Consider the following 15379-nt stretch of genomic DNA (forward strand, 5'->3'; position numbering starts at 1 on the left):
AGTTCTTTATTTTTTTATGACGATTTCAACTAAAACCATTGTTGAGTATGATTTCAGACGCATTGAAACTGAGATTATTTTGGCATAAAAAGTTTGCAATAATGTCTGCTGGAGCTTTCTCAAATCCATGTTCCTAACGGATTCTCTAGTGTGTAACATTATTTTCTCTATTTTTTCTGAAAACTGAGGTATATCTTATAACATGTTCGTGTAGTAAATATTGGCCGGAACCACAGAGAGCTCCATGGCTACTAGAACTGCAGATTGGGACAATTAGATGAATCGGCAGTAGCGGAAAATGCGCTAGGTAGGCAAAAATAATTGATATATTGATTCATGTTTCAAAAACTAGAAATAATAAAATCATTTGAGGATATAATAGCTCCAATAAAATATCCGATGAAAGTAGTCAATGAATGCTTGAATATTCCAGAATAACTTTCGTGTTTGAAGTTATTCTTTGTCATGACTTTTTTTCTGAAAATGAAGACGAGTAAATTTCAGAAAATTTCAACAGGAGAAATATTTTAAAGATCATAATGGGATTTGATAGGTAGGATTGGAACCTTTGTCGTGAAACGAATCGATTGAAATTGATAAAGTCTTGATAAATAAATTGTTGAATATAATTAAAAAAAAATATGTATATAAAGCTGCAGAGATATTACAATTTGATATATTTTCACATATTCATTATTGCCAGTCGCAAACTTGGGAACTTCATTGGTCTGGAATAGTAAACTTTCCTCAGCTATTCTTCCTATAACAATGAAATATGAATAATAATAATAATACAGTAATAAAAATTCCGATAACAAATATCACGATGTGGTAAGTAGAAAAATGGAACTGGTTCATGAATTTTCCACTTCTTGGTGTATCTTCTTGAGACATCTGAACTCGAAACTGAATCTGGGACTCCCAATTGGTAGTGTCATTATTTTTGATGGATCTCTTCGATCTGGATGGAGCTGACAAGTTGGGTTGGTCACATATTCCATTCTGAAATGTTTGAAATCATATGAGCGATCTCCTATATAAAACACTATAACAATAAATATCGTCATCAACAACAATTAATAATGAGAATAAATATCGTTGAAATATAAAAAACATTTGTTACAGAACAGTTTGTTCAAAAAATGAAAGAGAAAAGTTCCATTGTGTTTACCATCAGAAAGGAAAAAATTTGCACAACTATATCTGAAATTTTCCATTCACAACTTTATGGCGAAAAAGCATTTCTTATTCTTACATAGATTGTTGAGATCCAAATTCAACAGTTTGATTTCCTTTATCCAGCCCATCAATTTTGCTACTCAAATCTAATTAGAAGTCTGTTACCAAACAATATTGACCTTGTAGAAAATCTGTTTTGGAGTGATAATATTGCATTCCATTTTATTACCCAATAATTCACGAATTGCGAAGGAGGGCAAGCAGCTTCATCGGTCCAGAACCTGTCATTGGCGTGGCTTCAGGCTTTCCCAAACAAACATTGAACTCTTGGATGGCAAGAAGATATAAAGACTTCTGGCAAAATCATCCAGGATTGGTTCACTCCAAGGCAATCATTCACCCATCGAAGCTTGATTCCAAACAGTTGTTGGACTACAGTAAGAATGAACTACGATGTCTAACAGGTCTCCTTACAGGTCACTGTTGTCTGAATCATCATACGGAGAGACTCGGATTGTTGGAAGATAGTGTGTTTCACCTCTGTTTGGAAAATAATGTAACACCAGAGTATATACTTTGTGCCTGCCCCGCTGCGGATCGATTCAGGTTTTCAGAGTTACTTAGAACCACACTGCTACTATCTGACATGTGAAAGGTCACTCACCCTAAAAACTAATCGACTTCGTCAAAAAGCTGAGTTTATTTGGTCGAGTTTGAATAGTTGTGAGCCACAATAAACCCTTGTGGGTTGCGGTGGAGGCTCGAATATACTCACTCACTTTCGACCTAATCTAACCTAACCATGAAGTTTCTTAGTAATTTGGATTGGTTTTTATTCTCAAGAATTCAACCATTCAAGTAAACATTGTTGATATTACAGCTGAAGGTAGGAAAGTTCGTTTTTTTAGTATTAAATCACGAGTAGTTTGCGTCACAACACTTTTTCACAACTTATAAATCACTAGAGATAATTTCTTTCATATTTTAAGGGTTGTTTCCATGCCAAAAGAGCGTGACGTCATCCGCAAAAATCGTAAAAATTCCTTGAATTGACAGAATAACAATGTCATTTACATATAAAAGATAAATGATCGGGCCCAGTAGTGATCCTTGTGGAACGCCTCATAAGATATTCTCAGTTGTGATTGTTTTTCGTTTGATCTCACTAACTGTTTTCTATCACTTATGTAAGACCTGAACCAGTCATTACATACTCCTCTAAAGCCAGTTTAACTTTTCCAAAAGAAGTTCATGATCAACACAATCAAACGCTTTGGAGGAGTCGAAGAATACTGCAGCTACGACCTCCTCATTGTTGAGATGTGTGTAGACATGTTCAAGAAAGAAAAAGAATGGATCATTTGTGCGTCTTGCCTTCTGAAAGCCAAATTGAAAGATGGATGATATATTGTATTTATAAAGAAAAGCTGATACTCTTTTTTTCACCAGTTTTTCGATGATTTTTGAGGGATAAAGCCAAAACCAACACTAGTTTTGAATCGACTATCTAGAATAAATGTGGGATTATTGATGTGAGATTAAATGGGATTTATGTGGGATTATTGAATCTATAGATGCGAATATTTTTTTTAATTTGGTGCTTCTTCAGTATGCCAGTGGATATGATTTTTTTTCAGAACCATATTCATGCTGAAGTTTTACAGTTTCATAATATTTGTAATCCTCGCCTGTCATCGCAAATAACGGGTTATTTTTTAAAACAACACAAAAAATTAGAAAACATTGATGGAATCTTTATTGGAATCGATAGAACGATCAATATAATTTAATGTTTGAAGATGATTTCATACAAATGTTGTCCGCGGCTCCGATTTAGATGGCACATGCGCAAGGTCCAATTTTGGCACACTTCTACTAACATATCGACCGGTATTTCACGTATAAATGCTTCAATATCGGCTTTCAGAGCGTTAATCGTTGCTGGTTTATCACTGTAGACATGAGCTTTAACATGACCCCAAAAGAAATAATCCAAAGGCGTTAAGTCACACGATCTAGGCGGCCAATTGACGGGCCCTAAACTTGAGATAAACTGTTCATCGAAGGCGTTTCTTAATTGGGCCATCGTTCCGCGTGCTGTGGGGCATGTGGCATCGTCTTGTTCAAACTACATGTCAGGCATGTCTAATTCTCCTATTTTGCGCAACAAAAAGTCGTCAATCATCACACGGTAGCGCTAGCCATTCACATACCATTTCGGCCATTGTCGTCTTTGGAGAAGTACGGCCCGATGATGCCACCGACCCATAATCTACACCAAACAGTGACTTTTTCGGGATGCATCGGTAACTCTTGCAATGCTTGTAGCTGGTCTTCACACTAGATGCAGCAATTTTGCTTGTTAACGTACCCATCCAACCAGAAATGAACCTCGTCGCTGAACACAATTTTTCAATAAAAATGTGGATCTTTCTCCAACTTTTCCAGCGCCCATTCACCAAATGTTAGACGTTGTGTGAAGTCTTGAGGCTTCAGTTCTTGCACCAGCTGTATCTTATAAGGTTTCACACCCAAATCCTTTCGAAAAATTTTCCACGTAGTTTAGTAACAGAGGCCCAATTGCTGCGAAGGGCGACGAATTGACATTTCACGGTCATCACGAACACTGGCGGATACAGCCGCGATATTTTCTTCGGTCTTCACTCTACGTATGCGTGTTGGTGGTTTAATGTCCAATAATGTAAACTGGGTTCGAAATTTAGTCACATGCTTTCGAATAATAGCCCCCTCAGAAGGCCGACGAAACTGTCCATAAATTGGAAGAAGTGCACGATGCACTTTTTTCACCGAGCATAAATTTTGATAATGAAATTTAATAATTTGCAAACGTTGTTCATTCGTAAGTCGATCCATGGTTAAATTATAGACCAAACTGAACAAGTTTGACAATGACTCAAGACACGATTCACGCATGATCTGTCAAAAACAGTGTTGCCAAAAAGTTACCAGCATAAAAATCACTCATTATATTTCACATACCCTAAAACAATCTTGGGAATGCAAACAGCCCAACATTTTCACGGATAGCACCATATCGTCTCCTTTTTGTGAGTCTTGGAACAAAAATGCTCGGAAATGCAACATGGTGTCCAGAGGACTCAGCTGACGGGGTTGGAAAGGGCAAATCAATTTCATTCCTGGACTTCGGCAACCATTTTCCTCTACCAGCGTGAGACTCTTCTGGGAATTTGAGCTTCTCAAAGTTACCGGTCCCATACGACTGAATTTCCAACCTGTAACACACTCCATTAGTTATCAGTTCATAGTGCGAACATTTCAACGTGTGAGATCAGAATTGTGATCATTCCAAATCAATTACACTAGTTAACAAAATTTACCGTTTTGTCTATTGCCGCAAAATCGACCCTCAAAAGTTTTTGTACAGCTCGAGTTACTTTGTTTTCGATTTTTACTATTCAAGCGTATTTCTTTATCGACAACGCGCGTATTTCGCTGTGCTTAGATTAGTATCTAAAGTTGTTTTAACAATCCAAATAATTTTCACTATATATGCGGAGAATATGTGTTGAACAAATGTTGGAAAGTTATATCAGAGTTGGTGAAAAATACCTATTTTGAGTAATTTGGGATGGTCTTGGGTGAACATGAGAAGTCTTGGGCTCGTGATTGTATTTATGTGTGGAATACTTAAGATTATGGAAAAGTGGTGAACGAAGTGCCTTCAAATTTGGAACACCAACTATTTGGCGAGAACCAAAAAATCATAACGATGACTGTTACTTTTGTAGTGTGAACTTAAATGGTTTAAATACTAAAAATCGAGGTAAATGGCAGAACCCAAGTACTAGTTGTGTTCAGTTTTCAGTGCAGCGTTAATCTGACCTGTCAGTGCCTAAAAGTATATCTGAACCCTCAGAACAAGACAATGTACGACTAAGTTCATCACAGAAGAATGCTGCTTTTGAAGGTATGTCAAATGAGTCAGTATTTTTCCCGAAATGAGGTACATGATCTTGTGAGAGATTTAGATCTCTCTAAACAAGCTTCAGAACTATTGGCATTATGACTGAAAGGAAACAATTCCCCCTCTTCAGGTACTGAAATAACTTTTTTCTTGATAGAGAAAATGTCTGACCCGACATTATTGTATCTGGATCGGAGACATTTATCTTCTTGGAGAAAACCAATGCTTGGGTTTTCGTGGCATTGAATTGATCCTGGTTACTTCAATTCGAAATCACTTCTATATCCTCACTAAGATATGCAACCTTTTGTTGCAGGTGAAGATGTGTCGATGTCCTGGAATTCAAATGGAGGACGAGACAAGTGTGCTGTTGTCAGCAAAGAAATATATTGGATTATTGGTTTTTCCCAATATGTCGTTGATATACAATAAAAAGAGGGTTGGAGATAATGTGGATCCCTGGGGAACACCAGCGTTGATGGTGGAGGTATTAGAGAAATATCTTTCTTCGGCCAATTGCAGGGCACGTTTTTCCAGAAAGCTGGAGATCCATACACAAAAATGATCCGAAAAGCCATAGCATTGGAGTTTGGCCAGCAAACCCTCATGCCATACGATGACATACGATAATAGGTAGCCTGTTGAACTTTGTTTCTGAAAGATGTGGAAGCCTTCCAAATATTTGAGAATATAGTGATTTACGACTTTCTCAAAGTATGATAACGGTCACTTCGTCAGGGCCAGACGCCTTGTTGATATTGAGTTGTTTCAAAATTCGCCTGGCTAGACGCTGTCGAAAAGTAATTTTAGGCATTGTGGATTCTAGTGTGGGAATAGTGGGTGGTGCCTTTCCCAGAAAATGAACTGTGGAGTGTTAAGCAAATTGTTCAGCTAGTAGATTTGCTTTTTCTATAGCTATTGTTGCAATTGAACCATTGCATTGGAATTGGAGATTTGGTAAAGTTCTGATCAACAGCTTCAGCTACCGACCAGAAGGATCTGGACCCGTTGGGATTGGCAGGCACTTTATCCCTCATTCTCTGATAGTGAAGTCCTTTGCTTTCATTTTTCCTAAGGTTGCAACTGTTGCGAGCATTAACAAACCTAGTTCAGTTTTCGGCATTGGGATATTTGCGCCACTGCCGGTAGGCGAGATTTTTGGAGGCGACAGCTTGTTCGCAATTTTTGTTGAACCAAAGTTTGCCGTTAAAAGTTCGTTTCATTGAAAAAGGAGTTTATGAATCCATGGATGATAGAATAACTTCCGTGATTGCAGAAGCAAAAGTTGATATATCTTTAGAGCTGAAACAAACATCGAGCCGGGAAAAATTTCGGAAATGGTCTTGAAGATCCTTCCATTCAGCAGATCTGTAATGCCAAAGTTTGCGCGGCTAAGATTATTCCTCAACATTCATCGGTAATTCACTCAACACTGAAATGAGTTTTTGGTCAGAATATCTCAATGGAGACCTTACGGTGACTGAGTAAGTTTCTGGATAGGTTGTTAGGTGTAAATCTAGAAGCCTATCATATTCTCCATCATGGTCAGAAATCCTGGTTGGCTCATTCATAATCTGAGTAAGTTTGCTGCTAATTGCGAAAGTCTCAGCTTCGCGACGACATTATCCGTCGCTAATATACATATGAAAATTGCAGCCATTCGATATTGTGAACATTGGAGTCATCAAATATGGAAATTTCGGCACTGGGATTATTGATTTGCAGAAAATCAATGGTGTTTGCAAGAAAAGAGAATAGTGCTATATACAGGGTGTAGCTGAATAAGTGTAAAACATTCGAGGAGGTGATTCCTCATCGAAAAGAAAATAAGATCTTTCATATAAAGAAATTTCATTGGAGCATCCTTTGTTGAGATACAGCCCCTCATAGGGGGTTCATAAAATTTGTATAACAATTTTTTCACAACACTAAAAAAGTTACAATATTGAAATTGACCTGACGTTTTGTACTACAAAAAAGACGCTCAGCCAGAAATTTATTTGGTTTACCCCATGGTTGTAAGGGTGGAAAACGCAACCCCTAAAATTTATTTCCAATGTAACTTTTTGTCTTATTATTTGTTTACCATTTAAAAATTCATTTCCGCTAGCATGTTTCATTCTAAACAAAAAATGTCTCTTGGATTTTCTGCCCAAAATGAACCGGTTCACAGCAAAACATTTTAGGAACAACAACAGAGATACATCGTCGTGAATGCGAAAATACGAAACTAATCTATCTAGTAGGTCGCTATTAGCAATAGTGACAATTAAATTGGTATGACGCTGTCAGTTTGTGAATTTTCAAAATTGAATTATTACTAATTGTGTGTTGTTGTTCTGTTCTTAATTTGTTACTTTATAATTCACGTGTTATTAAAATGGCATACCCAAATGAGGAAATGGCTGATATGCATTACGTTTACGGTCTGTCGTAGGGAAATGGGTTAGAAGCTTCTAGAAGATATGCTGAAATGTATCCTCAACGGCAGCATCCTTCACATAGAATATTCGCTCGACTTCATCAACGATTACGAGAATATGGTTCATTCGACAAAAGAACGCAGGAATGTGGTCGCCATCAAGAAGTACGAATACCACAGCTTGAGAAAGCAGTACTTAATTTGATTGAAGAACAACGTACTACCAGTACTAGAAAGATTGCTTTCCAACTAAATGTTGATCATATGAAGATATTTCGAATTTTAAAGGAACAACTCTTATACCCTTACCATCTGCAACGAGTACAGGCACTGTTACCGCGAGACTTTCCGAATCGTCTTGAATTTTGCAATTGGATGCTGAAAATGATCGAAAAAAATTGTGACTTTCTGAAGACGATATAATTCACAGACGGGACAAGAATATCAATTTCCATAATTACCACATATAGGCTGATGAAAACCATCACGCTATTGTCGAAACTAACCATTAAAAACAGTTTTCTCTTAACGTGTGGCTCGGAGTTATTGGGGATGATTTAGTTGGGCCTCATTCTGTATCTCCTCGATTAAATGGTAAGTCATACGTTCAATTTTTAAGAGAAGTGCATCCAGTACTGCTGGAGGAAGTTCCTTTGGGCGTCAGAAGGGATATGTTTGTTATGCATGATGGGGCTCCCGCCCATTTTAGTCAAGTAGCACGTCAGCATTTAACTGAAACATATGCAAATCAGTGGATAGGTCGAAGAGGACCCCTCGATCCCCGTATCTCAATTCTCTCGATTTCTCTATTTGGGGCCATTAACAGCATTTGGTTTATCGTACTCCTGTTCGCGATGTAGAGGACTCAAGAAACCGCATCATCGATGCGTGCAGGGTAATCAGAGAGACTCTAGGAATATTTGAGCGAATACGTGACTCAATGCGCCGACGTCTAGACGCATGCGTAATGTCTGAAGGTAGACATATTGAACATTTACTATGATTTCTACATGTTGTGTGTTTTTTTATTAATGAATTAGTTTTGTTTATTACCTGTCAATCGTTTAAAGCAGGTACTAACTACAAAATAACAATAAATCCAGTTCTCATTCATGACGATGTATCTCTGTAGTTGTTCGTAAAATGATTTTTTGCTGCGAACTGGTTTATTTTGGGCAAAAAACCCAAGAGACATTTTTTGTTTAGAATGAAACAGGCTCTCGGAAATACATTTTCAAATGGTAAACAAATAATAAGACAAAAAGTTACATTGGAAATAAATTTTAAGGGTTGCGTTTTCTGCCCCTTACAACCATGGGGTAAACCAAATAAATTACTGGCTGAGTGTATTTTTGGTAGTACAAAACGTCAGGTTAATTTCAATATTGTAACTTTTTCAGTGCTTGTGAAAAAAAATGTTATACAAATTTTATGTACCCCCTTTAAGGAACTGTATCCTAACAAGGGATGCTCCAATGAAGTTTCTTTATACGAAAGATCCTATCTTTTTTTCGATGAGGATTCACCTTCTTAAATGTTTTACACTTATTCAGTTACACCCTGTACTGTGTATCTCTAGATGGTCGATAAAAGCAGTATATGAATTTGGTGATCTTCTGTAATATTATTTTCAACCACATAACATCAAAGTTTCGGGGTTCCAGCATTTCCTCTCGTTGACAGAAGAGATCGGTGCTGTTGAAACGAGATATTCCAAAGTTATGTCTGAATCGAGAGTGGATATAGAAAATTTACGGGGATTGATGAAGCACTGACTTTGGTTTCTTTGAGTGCAAGATTATGAGGACTATTTGGTTGCTGATGTTGGTGCACTGAGTTTATATTTGAGTTGAGTCCTTTGAGTTTGAAGTTGCTAGTGGTTCTCTTAGCAACTGCAGTTAACATGCTATTTCCCTGTGGACTAATGTTAGAAAGACCCTGCTGACGGTCAGAAATAGTGGTTTTAGAATAATTTCTGCAGAATGATTCCTCCGAATCCGTCTCCACTTGTAAATTCGATTAAGGAGCTATTTTACTTCCGGAGTATTTTGACCTTAGGAGCGCTATCACGCATTTTTCCTTATATTTCCAGCCTTGAAAAGTGAAACAGCGGCACAGCAACGAAACGTTTACCCAAAAGCAATTTCACGCTTCCTAAGCTGTTGCGATGGTTTCTCACCGGGCGTTGCCGGGTAGGACCAGCATCTACCATCTGCTGCAACAGTCTTTCAGATGCCTTCATAAGTTTAAAATCTATTTTTCCGTTAACCAGCTGTCGCATCCCTACGAACGACAACCCTCAGAAGTCGAAACTTGTGCAAGCCAAGGATTAACGAGGTCTTACCTTTTAACGTGTGATTGCTAACACGGGTTGGACGGTAGCAAGTAAAGATCGATCGTTCAGACTAGGGCTTGAACCACCGACCAACACGGCAGTCAATTCGAGTGAGTGAACATAGCACACACGCCGAACCGCTTGGCTACCGACCGGCCATGAATCTAAACATGTGAAATGGGATATTTATGAACAATCGGCCTGTTGTTTACTATGTTGAGTAATTATGATGCACTGTTTGGAACCTTTGGTGTAGTAATGAATATTACTGGAGTTTTTTTCCAACACCAAATCGTTATTTTTAACACTTCGACACGTTTATCGATCACCAAGTGATCGAACTCAGGTTCAATCTTCCCCTTTGATGTCGAGGTGTTAAAAATAACGATTTGGTGTTGGGAGAAAACTCCAGTAATATTTATGTTGAGTAATGATTACAGTCAGAAAACAGGTAATGAATAAAATTAGGAACGGAAACATATAATAACAGTAACATTTAGTTTCAGCCAACTCCTGAATTATCAAATTGGTTTTCAATAGATTCATGTCACGCCAGCGGTTACAATTCTATCTATCAAAATAGTGTTGAAACTGAAATATGTATAGTTTTCAAACATACCATCGCCATCCTGTACAATTGCTCTCAATATTATATCCTCTCCGAGAAATACCACGCTTCCACTTTGCAAGATTTGATCAAAGTTGTTGCTTCCAGGGGATTTCCTAAGTAGCACCATTTGACTGTGGAATTTCTGTTTGCCCCCACCACTGGCCACGATAGCATTGTTCGAAGATCTTCCTCTTTCTACAGAACTGCAAAAAACAAATTATAAAATTTGAATTATGCAATTTACAGATATATGAGGGTATTTCTCAGATAACTTGAAGGTGGGTGCTAAATTACTAACATTTGTAAACATTCAATAATCATCTTATTTTCTGTTCTGAATTGAGATCTAGGATGATGAAAATATCTTTTGTCTAGTGTCTACGTTCTATAAAACATTTTCAAGTAAACTGACGCATTTTGACAAACAAATCCTTTAATAAACAATCAATGTCAATCACAGTCAATGTCCTTTTGGTACCTGCACGAGGTACCTGAAATAATAAAAATTAATTATCAATACCTTATCTGACATATCAAAATTACCAAGTTAGTTAGAAGTTAAATCATTATTGTTTTGGTATCTCAGATGTGGTTTTGATGATTCAAATAAGTACTGCAGGTACCGAAAAGACATGACTCTATAATGTATATTGTATAGTCTAGCATTCGTTCGCCAATAGGCCTCAGTTTACTTCAAAATGGTTCAACAAACCAAAACCAGTCATATCGAATGAAAATAACAAATAGAAATTAGACAAAAGTTATTTTCTTTTCTATTCTATTCAATATGAATTTCTACAAAATGAATAGGTCATCGAACAAGCTAAATTGAGATATACGAATGAATTGGCCTATCCTTGATAAAAATCCATAACTAACATATCCAAAAAATAATTTATTGTGAAATTCTCACCAAACAGTTTTACAAAAACGCAACACGTGTTTCGCCATACTATGGCTTCTTCGAACGTGTCTTTACGAAGAAGCCATTGTATGGCGAAACACGTGTTGTGTTTTTGTAATACTGTTTAGTGAAAATATCACAATGTTTTTTGGATAAGCTGAATTGAGATGATTTCAATCAAGCGACAATAAACCAGTTCTGTGTAGGAGCTCAATGATAATTGTTTATTGAACAATGTACAATATTTCGTATTCGATAGAAATGGAACTATAACTTGTCCTGTATTCAACTGCGTCTCTATCTGAAAATAGCAATGGTAATTGAGTATACTTGAAGATGTCAACTTGATTGATGAAAAGCGTGACGAGAAAAGTAATGCATTTCTGGTGATTGGGAAAAGCGCTTGTTTCTGAACCTAATAGCAACTTCCTATCCTGAAGACGCCAACTTGTTTGGTGAAATGTACATCGGGTAGAGTATCGCAGTTCTGGTGTTCAAGACGAAATATTTGTTTTGAAAGTATCATTATTGTTCGTCAAAAAAAGTTCTTACGTGGGTCCCAATCTAATTTGCTTCGTATGTGAAACAATGCTCTCCTGTGGAATGCACTGCAAAGTTACAACAAAATCCTCCGGCAACTTAACCCCCTTTACCGTTGGCATCCTCACTACAACGCACATATTGGTCCTGGAACGACTCCCTGCGGAACACCTGCGAACACCACAACTAGCCATCTTCCTGCTTCCCTGCATGTCGATTGAATGAACACCTGCTGAACCAGAAGTGATACATCCATCTACACCATCATCAATAACTGGGGGTGGAGAAAAAGATCTCGAATTTAGCCGAAACGTTGACTTGAAGAAACTGTCTTGTACGCAAGACATGTTGATTATCTTCATCTGTGGTGATGGTGCTTGATAGAGGGATGAGGGGGGTGGAGTTGAAATCGCGATAGTGTCTTCGTCACTGAAAATGTCTGGAGGAGTGGCCAGCGGGGGGTATATGGGGGGCAAGGGCGGTAGGTATGTTGGGTCTGGGACAGGGAATGGAGGTATCACTTCGTCTTGGTACTGTGGTGGCAGGTAAACTCCCGGAGGGTCAGGAGCAGGTGTTTCGTCAAACTGCACTGGGGGATGGAGTTGCGGGTAATGATAACCCCCCACTAAGCTGCTCACGTCACACATAACTTTTACCGGTAAGAGCACCAGTGTTATTATCCGAACACTCGTCATAATGTCAATGATACTTTTGATTGTTTTCTTTGCTGCAGTTGAATTTATAAGGTTCAAGATCGTGACTGAAGCATTTTGATTGTGTCTTGTTCGTCCCAATTCAGGTAATTGGGTGCAAGTTTGGAAATTTATCGACACTTTCTTGATGTCGTTGTGTTGTTAACAAGCGATCAAGATATCGTACACAATAGTGACAATATCTTTGGAGAAATTCATATGTTAATTCCATTTCTGACGTGACAGCATTAAAAAGATTTGTGTTCTGATATTGAATTCTGGCAGGTTGTGAACAATTAAGAAGATTTTCTGATTTATGTAAGTGAAAGGCAATAGTGGATATGATAATGAGAAAATAAAAACTTCAGGATATTGTTTGATACTCAAAGTTGTCTATGTTCTGTGTTTAATTCATGCTTTGCATAAAATACAAAATACATTAGCACTCTATGATTTCCATTAAAACGTTAAAGGGGCCAATTTGGGAGGTAAATCGATTAATCTGCATATTGAAGCAAGTATCAAGTGTTTGCTTCGCCAAGGATTCATATAGGCGTAGTTTGTTTTCAGTGAGGGGATAGTCAGTTGATATGCATCAGTCGATTGCAATATTTCATAATGGATTATCTGTACTTCTCAAATATGGCACGAATATAAAAATCATCTAACATAAAATTATTATTGACAGTTATGTCAGAAGTTCAACTTGTATATTTCTGTTCAGACTTCCATACATGAATACGTTCTGAAAACCATTTGAATGCCAAATTGAGTAACGGTTTGGTGAGAAATCTTTTGATTTTGGGAAACTAGAAACCTATAAATGTCAAGAGAACTTCTTAAATAATATCTGGACAATGTTTTCTACATACTGAATATCTCCGATTAGAATATAATCCAGAAATTTATCGGTATTTCTATCCTAACTGTAGAAAAATACCGACGAAATTATTCACATGCGTTATGAATAAAATTCGGGGTGAAATATATGTATATCTGGATTACCAATACATTGTAGCCTTTTCCTTAGGAGAAAGATACTAGATAGACGTTTATTTGAATGTTCTGTATGTATACAGGGTCTTTCACGACGAGCGTTTGTTAGGAATATATGGAGAACGATTCGAAATAAAAACTTGAAATTCTGTAGTAGTGGGTTTTACGAAATGGCCTTCTCAACTAAACTATTTTCAACTTCCCGTCTTTCTCCGTTATACCGGAAGTTGAGGACAACTTTCTTATTTCAAATAGAACACCCTGTATTTTATTACATTTCTGAATTTTTCAGCACATTTTAGGCCCACTTTGTATAATAATGTCTATACCCAAATTTGTTAGTTTTCGAGATATTGATTTTTTCTGAAAAATTTGACAGTTACAGCACCACTCCGAAAAAATCATAACTCATAGACAGTGATAGTTGAAAATGTGAAATTTCACAGAATCACACCTTAAGCATCAAGTCATGTACAGGTCTATCGAATTTTCGAAAATAATTCACAGGGTGGTCGAAATTTCCACCTAAAACATAACATAGAGAAAACTGATGAAACACGAAGAAAGCTTTGAAAACAAATGAACTAATATTAACTCTGTCGTTGGTAAAAGGTAACTCAACATAAAAATGGATGGATTGAAATAAGATACTATCAGAGAGATATACAGAGAGAATACAGTGATTTTATTTTGTTTATATTTTTTAAGGTTAGATTTTACTATAACTTTAGAATTTAACTTAATTTCTTTAAAGTCAAATAATATTGTGGTTCGTTTCAATAGATGTTCAAAGACATTGCCGTTCTGTTCTAAACAAGAATATATTTTTTTGCATACCACTATTTGTAGCTTTCTGTATGGAGTCAGGAATCAAATTATTGAAAGCTCTCAGAACCCTTCGTTTTATTTATTCTTTATCACTCACAGGATCCGCATAAACATTTTCTTCGATATATCCCCAGATGAAGAAGTCCAGTGGCATCAGGTCTGGAGAGCGAGGAGGAAATTTGAATGGCCCATTGCATTGTAGCAAAGCCACTGATTTTCGAACATCCCATTCAACAACCCAGTAACGGTATCAGAACTATGTGCAGGGGATCCATCCATCTGATACCATACCTTGAAACCGTATTGTTCAGAAACATGCCTTATGGATTCACCAACCACATTCCTAATTATAGATATGCGAATATATATCGCTATCCATATTCTCTTCATAAAGATATAAACATAAAATTCGGCCTTCCTTTATAGCGTAAAAACATTGAAACCCCATGAATCCTAGAAGTTGCGCTAGCGAACGAGCTTTGGATTTTTTGCTGCCCAAAAATTACTATTATGGGGGTTGTACATACTATTCTTGGCAAATTTGGCTTCATCTGTCCATATCATGTTCTTCATGAACCACTCGTGCAGGTAAGTCGTGAGGTTTCAGATTTTTAACCTGGTTCAATTTTTCATTGCTCATTGTTCGCGAGTGTTATTTTGTTGTTGATGACAGACGAAAAATATCCGAAATCACGACATTTTCTTAGAAGTCTTCTCAGAATATTTCATTGGGTTTGTGTAGATTTGGAAATCTTTCTGCAAAAACACGACAAGTTCTTTCCATTATCTTATTGCATTCACCATAAATGATTATTAAATTCAGGAAATCTTCATTAGAATACCCAAAACGAGACATTTTGCACACAAACAGAAAACTACGAAATATACGTAAATTATATCGCATCAAATTTTGACATATTTGTTGTA

General features: G+C 37.0%; 1 protein-coding gene across 1 annotated transcript; it reads right to left on the reverse strand.

The window, feature by feature from the left end:
* Positions 1-599: 599 nt before the first annotated feature.
* LOC111503676 (uncharacterized) lies at positions 600-14087 on the reverse strand. The gene is made up of 4 exons (XM_023158038.2): positions 11949-14087; positions 10502-10695; positions 4180-4433; positions 600-1002 (listed from the first exon to the last, which is right to left on the reverse strand). Exons 1-4 carry the CDS (start codon positions 12629-12631, stop codon positions 748-750), a joined length of 1386 nt encoding a protein of 461 aa, XP_023013806.2. The 5' UTR covers positions 12632-14087; the 3' UTR covers positions 600-747.
* Positions 14088-15379: the final 1292 nt, after the last annotated feature.

Source organism: Leptinotarsa decemlineata, unplaced genomic scaffold (genome assembly GCF_025532065.1).
Source record: "Leptinotarsa decemlineata unplaced genomic scaffold, Ldec_3_MD MMD2_tig00000882_RagTag_RagTag, whole genome shotgun sequence".
NCBI classification, from domain to species: Eukaryota; Metazoa; Arthropoda; class Insecta; order Coleoptera; family Chrysomelidae; genus Leptinotarsa; species Leptinotarsa decemlineata.